This window comes from Pseudopodoces humilis, chromosome 18 (assembly GCF_049639895.1).
Source record: "Pseudopodoces humilis isolate 2021_Gansu_Grassland_sample_001 chromosome 18, ASM4963989v1, whole genome shotgun sequence".
In the NCBI taxonomy this organism is placed as follows: Eukaryota; Metazoa; Chordata; class Aves; order Passeriformes; family Paridae; genus Pseudopodoces; species Pseudopodoces humilis.
Window position 1 is genome coordinate 15682234 of NC_142217.1, and position 12492 is coordinate 15694725.

General features: G+C 60.7%; 1 protein-coding gene across 5 annotated transcripts in view; it reads left to right on the forward strand.

Moving 5' to 3' along the window:
• Positions 1–12444, forward strand: part of RAI1 (retinoic acid induced 1) — a 74056-nt gene extending 61612 nt beyond the window's left edge. For 4 of the 5 annotated variants that reach the window (XM_088063800.1, XM_088063798.1, XM_088063797.1 and 1 more), the window contains 4 exons: positions 2931–8571; positions 9735–9828; positions 10120–10169; positions 10531–12444. In XM_088063800.1, coding sequence (XP_087919926.1) covers positions 2947–8571; positions 9735–9828; positions 10120–10169; positions 10531–10545 — 5784 coding nt within the window. In that variant the 5' untranslated portion in view covers positions 2931–2946 and the 3' untranslated portion in view covers positions 10546–12444. Of the gene's footprint in view, positions 1–1440; positions 1575–2930; positions 8572–9734; positions 9829–10119; positions 10170–10530 lie in introns of those variants that run through there. The other variant, XM_014252743.2, reaches the window with a different exon arrangement.
• The last annotated feature ends 48 nt before the right edge of the window (positions 12445–12492 follow it).

Consider the following 12492-nt stretch of genomic DNA (forward strand, 5'->3'; position numbering starts at 1 on the left):
GCAGTGGCTGGAAGCTTCTTCAGGGTCAGGAGAGCACATCCAGCAGGGACAGTGAGTGGGTAGGGCCCCTGGGACCAGCCACAGCCACCTCCCTCTCCGGGGGAAGGCCGTAACCTCCCTGCTGTCGACAGCTTGATTTGATGCCATTAAAGTGTTTGCTCGCAAACAGCCTACATCAGGCACAACATCTGGCACGGCCCTTCCCCGGCAACGCTGTGGCAGATCCGAGGGCAGAGCTGGCCTCTGGCTCTGCCAACAGCACCGGGTGCTGCTGGTGATGAGCGTGTCCCCTCCCAGGGGCCCACAGGGACATGGGACCGTGGCTCTGGGCTTGTAGGATTTCAGCTGGAACACGTTCCCTCTGTGCATCCCCACCTCTGCGTGCCGGTGACTGATCCGTCCCCTCACACCGTGCGCTTTTGCTCATCCCAACATTGTCCCAGCTGTTTGGAAAATTAACAATAATTAATTAATAACAATAATTAATTAATCATGATAATTAATAAGAAAGGAGAAAGGGGAGAAAAGCTCCCCCTAAAGCTTCAGCCTAGGGTCTTCTCAAGCCAGTTTCATTTTTCAAACCCACTCCCACACAGCATGAAGGGCCCTTTGCTCCCATTAATTCTCCCACCACAGCCCAGGGCTGCCCCACAGCCTGCCTTTGATTTTCCTGCCTTTGTTCCAGCAGCACTGGCACAGGGCTGGCACAGGACACCATGCTGTGGCAGGGGCTTTTTGTGCCAGCTTTTCAGATTTTTTTGACCCATCTTTTCCCTGGAATTTAGGCTTTAGCTGCATCCAGTTGTCCACAGAGCCTGCAAGATCCAACTGCAGTATGTGACATGGAAAACATCCCAAAAGGGGATGGGGAACAGGGAGGGATGGGGTGCTGGGCTGGTGTGGGTGGCACTGAGCCTGGCTCCAGTGGTGCCCGAGGACACTGTGTGCTTGGTGCATGCCTGAGCAGCTGGTGTTTATGGAAACAGAGCTAAGTAAAGCCCTGTGTGTGTGTGTAGACCCCAAAAGGTGCTGAGGTGTTACTGGTGGGTGCTGCAAGGAAAAGGGCTGAGCTGGGACTCGTCAAGCCAACAGTGTGGTTTAAGTGGCTGTGGCAGAACTGCCAGCAAAGGGACCATGTGGTGTTTGGCATGTTGTGGCAGTGGCATGAGGGTGATGGAGGGACATGTGGGGACACATAGAAATCCATGTCCTGGCTCAAGGCTTTCTGGCTCCACAGGGAAGTGTGCCAGGAGCTGGGATGGGCTTGGACAGACGCTGCCAGCATGAGACTCCATCCTCTCCTCTTGTTATACTCATTGCCTTGAGGGAGGCTGAGGGGACAGCACTGGTGTCACCAAGGGAGCAGCACTGGGGATGTCCCTGGACAGCAACAGACCCTTGGGGCTGCCCTAACCCAGACTGACAAATCTCTATCTCATCCAGGCTTGTGTCCACCCCAGGACCTTCAACCCACCGGTGCTGGGGACAGGCAGGATGCATCCCCCTGCCACCAAGCCCTTCATTAGCCCCCACAAGCCACTTGACTGCCTTAAGAGATCAAACCAGTGACCCAGGTGTGTCCCTGCTCCCAGAGCAAGAGGGGTGAGGAAATGGGGAGCTTTAATGACGATGGTGCCGAGGCACTCGGTAATGACGGCTGCTGGCGGGAGCAGACAGCTTCCAGATGGCATCGCGCCGGGGCAGGGGGATCGCTGGGGCCGGGGGGGCTGCGGGAGGCAGCAGCCGGCAGAGATGGGCAGAGCCAGCCAGTTGAAATGACTTTTTTTGCAGCAGAGCCTGCGGTTCTGGCCCTCCGCGCTGCTGCTTCCAGTAATTAGCCCAATAATTAAAAAGAATGGCGATAAGAGGGGTGTGCAGAGGCGCTGGCAGGATCCCGGCATCCCTGGGGAGGCACGTGAGAAGGGCGGGAGTGATTTGCGGATGTGAGGGGTGGTGGGTGTGTGAAACACAAAGCAGAGGGACCCCAACATGATGTGGGGGGTCACTGCACCAGGTGACCAGGCAGGGAGGGGTGGGCAGCAGGGATGGGCAGCTTCAGCAGCAGCAGGGGCAGGAGGGTGGCTGAGCCCACTGCAGGAAAGGAGGAGGCAACCAGACCCCAGCACCCTCCTGCCCATGGGCACAGTGCTTCGATGCAGGGAGGTGGGATAGAGAAGGATGCAGGATGCTGCAAGATGGAGATGCAGCGCCAGGCAATGTGATGCAGGGCGACACGGCACGATGCAGAGTGATGCGAGGTGACACAGAGCCAGCTGCTGCCCTCCGGGGCAGTGCAGTGCACAGGGATGGGAGGCAGGGCAATGAGATGCAGGGCAATGCAAGCCGATGCAATGCAGGGCAGCACAATGCAGGGAGATGAAATGCAAGGTGATGTGGTGCAGGGTGATGTGAGGTGAGGCAGGAGGAGGCGATGCAGGGCAATGCAAGGCAACACAGTGGTGCAGGGAGTTGAAATGGAAAGTGATGTGATGCAGGATGAGGCAAAGCAATGTGATGCAGGGCGATGCAAATCAGGGTGATGAAATGCAAGGCAACACGAAGCAAGGGTAGGTAGTGGGAGGCGATGCAATGCAGGGCAAATTGGGGCAATGCAATTCAGGGTGAATGCAAGGCAACAAGATTCAGAGGTGAAACGCCAGGTGAAGTGTTGGAGAGCAATGCAAGGCCATGCAGGCAATTCAGTGCACCATGGGGTGATGCCAGACAATGCAGGGCAATGCGAGGTGATGCAGCATCACGTGCTGTGTTCCAGGGCGGCTGTGAGACGATGCCCAGTGGGGCAGTGCCCAGCAGCTGAGGTGAGGCGAGGCAATGATGTCCCCATGGTGCAGGTGACACCGGCCTTCTCGGTCCCCGGCCCACCGCGGTGGCGACGCTTCATTTGAATTCTCGCCTCTCTCTCTTCGCAGATAACAAGCCCGCGCCATGCAGTCCTTTCGAGAAAGGTGTGGTTTCCATGGCAACCAGCAGAGCTACCAGCCGACTTCACAAGATACATCACGCCTGGAGAATTACAGGCATCAAAGTCAGGCAGGGCCGAACTGCGAGCGGCAGAGGCTGGTGGCGAAGGAGTACTACAGTCAGCAGCAGCTGCCGTACGCGGGCTATGAGAACAGCGCCGTGGAGAAATACCACCGGGGAAATAAGCAATTAGCGGGGCAGCAGCTGCAGGGCAGGCCAGCCTTTTCCAATTACACCGTGCAGGAGAACAGCCCTTATCCGGCCCGGTATTCCGGGGACGAGAGCCTGCAGGCGTGGGGTGGCCAGCCACAGGCATTGCCCGGTGGCGTGGCCAAGTATGAGGACAACCTGATGAAGAAGACAGTGGCATTGGCGGGTGGGCGGCCATACCATGAGCCCGCGGCCACCTCGCTGCCCTTCCGGACTCATTTCCAGCAGCAGCCTCAGCAGCAGCAGCCGCAGCCGCAGCAGCAGCAGCAGCAGCAGCAGCAGCAGCCACCCGCACTCCCCTACCCCAAGCTGCAGCGGCAGAAACTGCCCAACGATGTCTCCTCACCCATGCCCTTCTCACAGAGCCCTCATTTCGGGCAGCACTCCCAGTCCTTCCCTGCCTCCTCCACCTACTCCTCGGTGCCGGGGGGCAGCCAGCCGGCACACTCCTACAAGAGCTGCACGGCGCCCTCGGGGCAGCCGCCGCTGGAGCGGCCCCTGGGCAGCGCTGCCAGCCTGGCCCCTGGCCCCCGCGTGCCCAACCTGCACGGCTACCAGCCCAACCGCATCGGCTACGAGCAGCCCCCACAGCCGCCGCCGCAGCCCCCGCAGCCGCCACCACCGCAGCCCCCACAGCCACCGCAGCCCCCGCAGCCCCCGCAGCCCATGCAGGGGCGGCATCACGCCTCAGAGACCCTCCACTACCAAAACCTGGCCAAGTACCAACATTACAACCAGCCAGGCCAGACCTACTGCCAGGGCGATGCGCCGCCCGTCCGGACGCCCGAGCAGTACTACCAGACCTTCAGCCCCAGCGCCAGCCACTCGCCGGCTCGCTCTGTCGGCAGGTCCCCATCCTACAGCTCCACTCCCTCCCCTCTGATGCCCAACCTGGAGAACTTCCAGTACAGCCAGCAGCCGCTGAATGCTGGTGCCTTCCCGGCCGGCATTGCTGACCACAGCCATTTCATGCCGCTGCTGAACCCTTCTCCCACTGATGGAACGAGCCCTGACGCTCAATCTGGGAACTGCAAAAACTTGCAGAAGGAGAAGCTGCCTGAAAACCTGCTGTCAGACCTGAGCCTGCAGAGCCTGACGGCACTCACCTCCCAGGTGGAGAACATCTCCAACACTGTCCAGCAGCTGCTGCTCTCCAAAGCATCTGTACCCCAGAAAAAGGGCATCAAGACCCCAGCAAGGACCCCTGAGCAGCTCAAGGGGCAGCACTGCAGTCCTGAGAGCAGCACCTACTCGGCAGAGCAGGTGGGGACCCCCCTGTCTGACCCACTGAGCACCCCCCAGTCTGTCCACGCTGAGACACAGGACACTGACTATCTCAGTGGGTCAGAGGATCAGCTGGAGAGGAGTTTCCTGTACTGCAACCAGAACCGCAGCCCTGCCCGCGTGAACAGCAACTCCAAGGCAAAGCCTGAGTCAGTGTCCACCTGCTCTGTGACCTCTCCAGATGACATGTCCACCAAATCAGATGACTCCTTCCAGAGTATCCACGCCACCCTCCCCCTGGAGACCTTCACCAAGTATGTGAGCAATGAACGGGACTGCCCCCGACTGCTCCTCAGCGCCCTGTCCCAGGAGGAGCTGGCTTCTGAGATCATCGTCCTGCAGGATGCCATCAGCGAGAAGGCAGACAAAGCCTGGGCCAACTTGCCCATGCTGGGCAAGGAGACCACCAAGTCCCCCTTCCAGCTGGAGAACCACCGGCCCAGCCTGGACTCCATGGTAAAGGGTGCCTGGCCCAGCCAGGGTGACTCCAGCACGCTCACTGAGCCCCTCAAGCTGGACAAAGCTTCAGGGGCCAGCACGGGGAAGGACTTCAGCGAGGAGGTGTACGAGGGTTCCCAGGTGGAGTTCGCAGCCACTGAAAGCAAGGATGTGCTGAAGGACACTGCCCCACTGGCCTTCAACTCCAAGCCCAGCATGCCGGCAGCGACGTCAAGTGCGGGAGCCACCGGCTACAGCTGCTACTCAAACACCACCGCCAACTCGGTGGCGTCCGAAAATGCCATGGAGCATTTTGACTGGCCGGAGGAGAGCCTGGGTGAGGCCTGCCTGCGGTGGAAAGATCTTCAGGCCACCGACCTCCCCAAGGGCTTGTTCCCCAGCAAATTGGTGAGCTCCTGCAAGGAGAAAAAAAACGCCTGCGGCTTGGACCTGTGCGATGGAGAGCAGCCAGCAAAGAGTGAGCCAGTCCAGGACTTTGGCCAGCAGGTGATGGAGGAGGAGGAGGAGACACTGACCTACGATGAAGCAACAAAGGCAGACAGTGAGAGATGGCTGCAGGATACCCGGCACTGCTGCTCAGCTGGGGACTTCAGTGAGATCCCCATCATCTCCTCGCCAGATCTGAAGGAGTCAGACCTGGAGGCAGAGGAGTACTCCTCACTCTGTGAGCTGGCTGGCTCGGAGCAGAAGTCAGTGACGTATGATGCCTCACCACCCAAGCCTCCGGAGATGCCAGCTGTGCTGTCCTCCAGCGAGGTGCCTGTGTCTGCTGAGGAGACTGTCAGCACAGTGGAGAAGGAGAGCTCAGCTCCCACCCCACGCCTCTCTGGCCAGTCTGTCATCCTTCTGGGCCCTGCTGTGGGCACGGAGACCAAGGTGAAGAGCTGGTTCAAATCCTCTCTGCCCCACATCCAGCCTGAGGAGGAGAATGGCAGAGGGGAGACATCCCACCTGGAGGCAGCTGATGCTGAATCCACCTCAACAGTAATGGTGAAGCAGCAAATCACACCCGAAAATGTGCTGGGGAAGATGGAGCCTGTCTCACGGGGCAAGAGCCTCCGCAACAAGAGGGTCCACTGCCGGCTGCCAGAGGGGGATGGCCCTGGCAGCACCGTGCTGAGCCCATTCGATGAGCTGCCAGCAGCCAGCAGCATGGCCGGTGCCTGCCTGGGGCCAGACGGACAGACGGAGGTACCGAGCAAGAGTGCCCAGAGCCAAACACCCCGGTTTCCAGCCGAGGGTCTGCCGGCACGCATGTGCACCCGATCCTTCACCGCCCTGGCCGAGCCCCGCGCCCCTGCCCCCCTGGAGGGACTGAAGGCCCCCGCGCACCAGGAGAAGCTGGGGAAGAAGCCCGGCTGTGGCGTGAAGCAGCGGGTGGCTTTCAAAACCAGGAAGCGCAACAGCCGGCCCGCTCCCAGGGTGGTCCAAAACACCAGTGATGCCACCCTCCTGGTGCCCGGCTTGGTGGCGGCAGAGGAGGTGGCAGGGCCGACACCGCTGGAGGGGGATGCAGTGGAAGCCGGGGAGAGGGACCAGAGGTCGATGATCCTGCGCTCCCGGACAAAGACACAGGAGGTTTTCTACACCAAGCGGCAGAGGGGCAAGCGGGCAGCTGATGTCCGGCTGAAGAACTGCAAAGCACCCAAAAAGCTCATATCCAACAACCATCTCCCACCAGCCTTCAAGCTGCCAGCGCCAGGCAGCCCCCACAAGGAGGGCAAGGTGGGTGCCCGGATGAAGCTGCCCAAAGCAGGGCCAGGTGTGGGGGGCAAGATGTCGGAGCGGCCGCTGCACTCACTGAAGAGGAAGTCCACCTTCATCTCCCCCATCCCCACCAAGAAGAGGAACCTGGTCCTGCGGAGCAACAGCGGTGGTGTGAAGGAGGAGAAGCCAGAGGGTCCCCCCAGCCTCTTCAAGAAGATGCCGGTGGCCAAGAAGGTGAAAGCCAAGCTGCCCCCCAAGAGCTCTGGTGAAGCCATCCCGAAGCCCCCCCTGCCAAAGGAGGCTCCTGATGTCTGCATCAAGATCACCTCCCGGGCGGCCTTCCAGGAGGCCACCAAGACCAAAGTGCTGCCTCCCCGCAAGGGCCGCGGCCTCAAGCTGGAGGCCATCGTCCAGAAGATCACCTCACCCAACCTGAAGAAGTTCACCTGCAAACCAGCGGCCACAGCAGTGGCAGCCACAGTAGCTGCCTACGGGTCCTCCCTGAGCCCGGCTGGGGCAGAGCGGGTGGTGAAACACAGTGGGGTGGCTGTGGCAGTGGGCGATGCGCGGCTGCCCAAGCTGGCGGCAGCACAGAAGGTGCCCGCAATGCCGGTGGCTGAGCCGCTCTGCCGGAACCCCAATGGCCGAGCACCAAAGGGGAAGCCGGGTGGTGGGAAGAAGCTGCCCCATGACGGCTGCCAGGGGGAGGCTTGTGGGTCAACGCCGGGGGGGACCCAGTCCAGCCCCAACATGGTGGCCAAGAACCTGGGGCTCTTGCCCAAGAAGAGGAACCGCAAGGGCAAAGCAGCAGCGCTGGGCATGGCCAAGGCGCCCCTGAGCCCTGCTCTGCCACCAGCACTGCCCCGGGAGCGCGTAGCCGGCCCGGGAGGTGCGGAGGAGGCGCCTCGGGAGAAGAAACCAAAGACTGAGGAGAAGGAGGCGGGGAGCAGCGATGGCCCTGCTGAGGGACGCTCCGCCGCCGGGCCGGCGCGGGGGCCGAAGCCGCGGGCCAACCACTCCAACTACAACGGCTACTCCAAGCGGCAGCGGAAGCGTCTGGGCCACGGCAAGGCCAAGGCGGTGCCGGCGCGGTGCAAGAGCCGCGGGAAGCGGCGGCGGCAGCAGCCCCAGCAGGCCCCGCTCCTGCACCCCGCCGAGCCCGAGATCCGGCTCAAGTACATCTCCTGCAAGCGGCTGCGGGCGGACAGCCGCGCCCCGCCCTTCGCTCCCTACGTCCGCGTGGAGCGGCGCGGAGAGTTCTCCACCACCTGCACCGTCGTCAACTCGCCCGGCGACGAGGCGCGGCTGCAGCGGGGACCGGCCGGGCCGGCGCCTCGGCCGCGGGCGGCCCTGCCCGCCTCCTCCACCATGCACATGGGGCCGGTGGTGTCGAAGGCGCTGAGCGCCGCGTGCCTGGTCTGCTGCCTCTGCCGCAACCCCGCCAACTACAAGGACCTGGGGGACCTCTGCGGGCCCTACTATCCCGAGGACTGCCTGCCCAAGAAGAAATCCCGGCTGAAGGAGAAGGCGCGGGCGGAGGGGCCGGGCGAGGACTCCACCGTGCCCGCCGCGGCCGAGCGGGCGCCCCGCGGGACTGAGGGCGGCTGCGGCGGCGGGGGGGGGAAGGCGGCGCGGCCTGAGGCGGCCGCCGAGGCGGCCAAGCAGAGCTCGCTGCGCTCCAGCCCGCGGGGAATGTTCCGTCGGCTGCAGAGCTGCTACTGCTGTGACGAGAGGACAGAGGGCGAGGAGGCGGCCGAAAAGCCCCGGCGGCACGAATGTCACAAGGCCGAGTCCCCGCCGCAGGAGCCGGCGGGCGACACGCAGGAGCACTGGCTGCACGAGGCCTGTGCCGTATGGACCGCTGGGGTTTTCCTGGTGGCGGGGAAGCTCTATGGGCTGCAGGAGGCTGTCAAGGCGGCTGCCGACCTGGTAAGAGCTCGGCCACACGCCCGAGGCGGCATCTTCCGCTGGCCTCCTTCAGCCAACGTCATTCCCGTGTCTGCGCCTCCGGTCGGGATGGAAATGAATAGTTCTGCCCTGGGAGAGCAGGGCAGGTGCTCAGTATCATGAGTCCCTCTGAGTCCCTGCGAAATTTGTGCTGCTGCGTCTCTGATAGCACCTGAACTCTCCCTTTTAGGCACAGAAATAATCTATGGTATTGTGTTTTAGGAAGGCGACTGGGCTCCCCTGGGATTGTCACATCCCCTGGCCCAGTCGTGTGTTGCACGGGGTGGCTCAGAGCAGGACAGATGCCGCAGGGTGGGAGATGAAAATGGGCACAATGCAGCCTGATGCCACCGTGGTGGGCAGCAGGGGAAGGGGAGCTGGAGGGAGGGGGTGACCCTGCTCCTCTTCCACAGTGATTGGAGCAAGGCCACATTGCGTGAGCAAAACTGGGAGGTTGCTGAGGGGTATGAGAAGTTGTGGCTGGCCCGTTCCTGGAAGTGGTCAAGGCTGGATGGGTCTTGGAGCAACCTGGTCTAGTGGAAAGTATTCCTGCCTGTGGGAGGAGACTGGAATGAGAGGAGGTTTTTTCAGGTCCCTTCCACATCATTCTGGGATTCTGTGACAGGGATTTTTAGTGCTGGGCAGAGGAAGGGTACAGCCTCCCATCAGAGGCTGTGCAGGGGGTTTCCAGCAAGTCCCCCAGTGCCAGATTTGGGGGCTGGCTGTGTTCCCAAGCCTGTGTGCTCATTTCATGGCTGGCTGGAGGCTGCTGCCCTCACTGCAGAACCAGGTGCTCCCATCCCTGCGGCAGTCACCAGGCACAATCCATGTCATGTCACTTCACCTCCTGGCCTATGGAGTATGGCTGTGGGCTCAGTGTCATCCAGGGGAGTGGTGTGGCAGGTAGAAACCTTGTGGATGGCTGCAGACAGCCAAGTGACAGGCATGGTGTGGTTCACAGTGCACTGGCACGGGAGGAAGGATGTTGCCTGGGAGAGGCAAGGAGGGGCTGGAGAGGATCAGGGGACACTCACGTTGCCCTTGCTGGGGCTGTCGTGGTTTTCTTCTGTGCTGGGCTTTGACAGGGTCTCTCTGTCTCTCCACATCTCTCCTTCCCTGCTCTGAATTCCCGGGTGTGTGTACAGAAGTGCTCGAGCTGCCAGCAAGTGGGAGCCACTGTGGGCTGCTGCCAGAAGGGGTGTCCCCACACCTACCACTACGCATGTGCCGTCGACACAGGTGAGCCCGGCCACGGGGTTGGGGCACGGGGTCCTGGGCATTCTCTGACCCAGCTGAATGATGCTCCAGGGTCAGGGGTGCGGCTCACTGGCTTGCCAGGATGGTGGTGCCCACTTTGCCAGCAGCACTAGCAGGTGTCACAAGCTTCTCTGGCCTCAGCTGAGCTCTTCACACAAACTCTGTGGATGGTGGGTGGCCGTGGACCAGGGGGACACTGCATTCCCCCCACTCAGGGGCAGCTGCCTCACAGTGCAGGGTGTCACCTGACACATCCTTGTCCTCTCCTCGCAGGTTGCTTATTAACTGAGGAGAGCTTCTCTCTGAGATGTCCCAAACATAAGGTAAGCCCAGAGCCCCCCTGTGCACCCCTCAATGATCTGCAGCTCCCTGTGGCAGGAGGACCTGCCTTCAGACCCCGAATTCCTGGGGACACCCATCCTGGATGCTCAGCTCTGTATGGGCATCACATCCCTGGGGATATCGGTGGGTGCTGCTGGGTCTGGGACACCCCAGCTGGGTCTGAGGGGTCTTATCCCCTTCTCTGAGCACAGACGAGGTGGTGAATGATGGCTGAACCCCTTCTCAAAGCGCTGGGTCCCGGGTGAATGCCCGGTTATTGGCGGGGGTGGCCGATGAGGACAACCCAGGGCCACTCCCCGCCTCTCCGTGATCCCCGGGCTGACAGCTCCGTTCTCCCCGCAGAGGCAGCCGGTGTAGCGCCCGCGGGAACCCGCCCCACCGCCAGCGAGGGACCGGCAGAGGAGGCAGCGCCTGGAGCAGAGCGGAGCCGGGCCGGGCCGTACCGGGGACCCGCCACTGCCCGGGACCCCCGGGATCCCCCGAGCCCGCTCCGAGCGGGCCGAGCCAGCGCCGGGCTTTCCCTCCCGCCGGGTCCCGGTAAAACCCGGTCTGGATACGCGGGGGACGGATCGGGATCCCCCACCCGCGATGGCTGCACAGGGGGGCGGGGGGTGTCCGTGTACAAGGGGGGGGTCCCGGCGATGTTGTCTTACTGTGGGGCCGCCGGACCCTCCGTGGGTCCCGGCTCTCAATATCACACTGATCTGATCTGAGATGTTGCCTTCAGCAAACCTCATTGTGTCTGTATATAGTTCAGCGAAGAAGAGGATAAAAAAAAGACAAAAAAAAAGACCAAAAAAAGGAGAAAAAAGAGAAAAATGAGAAAAAAAAAAAAAGGCAAACAACGGCCTGCTGTTTGAAACACCACTCTGCTTTTTCCGTTTTGTTCTTCCATCTCCTGTTTGTCCCCACCCACACCCAGGGTGCTGGGGGGCTAAGGGTGCTTGGCCAGGCTGGTGGGCACCCACTGGGCTGCCCCAGCCCCGCTCCCAAACCCCAAACCCTGACTCATTGCACCCACCACCTTCCCACTCCATGTGGCGCTGGCACTGCTGGGCTGGGGACACCTGGTCCTGCTGTCCAGGACCCCCCAAAACTCACCCTTCTTCTTGTGCTTGGCCTCACCAGAACCCCTTCTGTGGCTCCTCTTGTAGGAGCTTTGCTCTCTGTGCTTGTGCTGAACCCCACAGCTCTGTGTGCTGAACTGGAGGAGGAGGAGGAGGCATTTGTTTCCTCCCTTCCACATGGGCTTGGCTCACCCCTCACTGCCCTGCCTTTGCTCAGCTCCCTCGGCTTTTGCTTCCTGGCCACCTCAGTGGAGCTGAGGGGCTGTCCAGCACTTTGGTGACCCCAGGCTCCACAGCCCATCTTTGTGTCACCCACACCCTGACACAGGTAGCAACCAGCCCAGGGTGAGCCAACCCCAAATCTCATCCTAAAAACAGCCACTGGCTGCCCCCAACCTCTGCAGCATCCTGCAGAGGGGGCACACTGCTGGTCCCATCCATGTCCCCCACAGAGCCAGCGCCCCATGTCCCCACCACCTCTTGTGTCCCCTCCATCTCACCCACCCCAAGGTTTGCTGGCCACACAATGTCTGTTGTTTCAGCAGCTGCCTTGGACACGGGAGTGAAAAACAAAAAAAGGAGGTGAGAAAAAATTTTTAAAAAGGGAGAAATAATAATAATAATAATAAAAAAAATTAATTTAAAGAAGAAAAAAAAAAATCCCTGTGTCCTTGGCAGTGTTGCCTGAAATCTGGCTATTTTTAGTGACATCTTGTACATATGACTGTAAAATGGTAAACCGTGTGTATTATATATTGCCTCATTATATAGTGTATATATATGTATACATATACATATATATAATATATATGAAGACTGTAAATGTTAAGACTAGTGTTCTTATTAGTATATTGCTTCACACTGAAGATTGTGTGTAACAAGCTGTTTCTAAAAGATGTTTATTTTCCTTAAGAGTAAAAAAAACAGGTCATTGCATTCAGAGCGTCAATAAAGATACAACGATTGTTTTGGAAGTACGTGGCGCCCTGCTCGTGGCCTCTCTTTATCCTTGGGGGGCTGCTGGGGTCCCCCACGGGCTGTGACAGCCCCTGGCTGGTCTTTTGTCCCCAAGAGTCTCTCTGGAGGGGATGGGGTATGGGGTAGCAGCAGCCTCCTGGACATCATGGGGTAAAGAGGGGGTGTTTGGGGTCCCTCAGCCCCCAGTGTCCCCATCCCTGCCACCCTTGCCCCCCATCCCGTGCAGCCCTGTGGGGACAAGGGGTCCACAGCTGTGGGG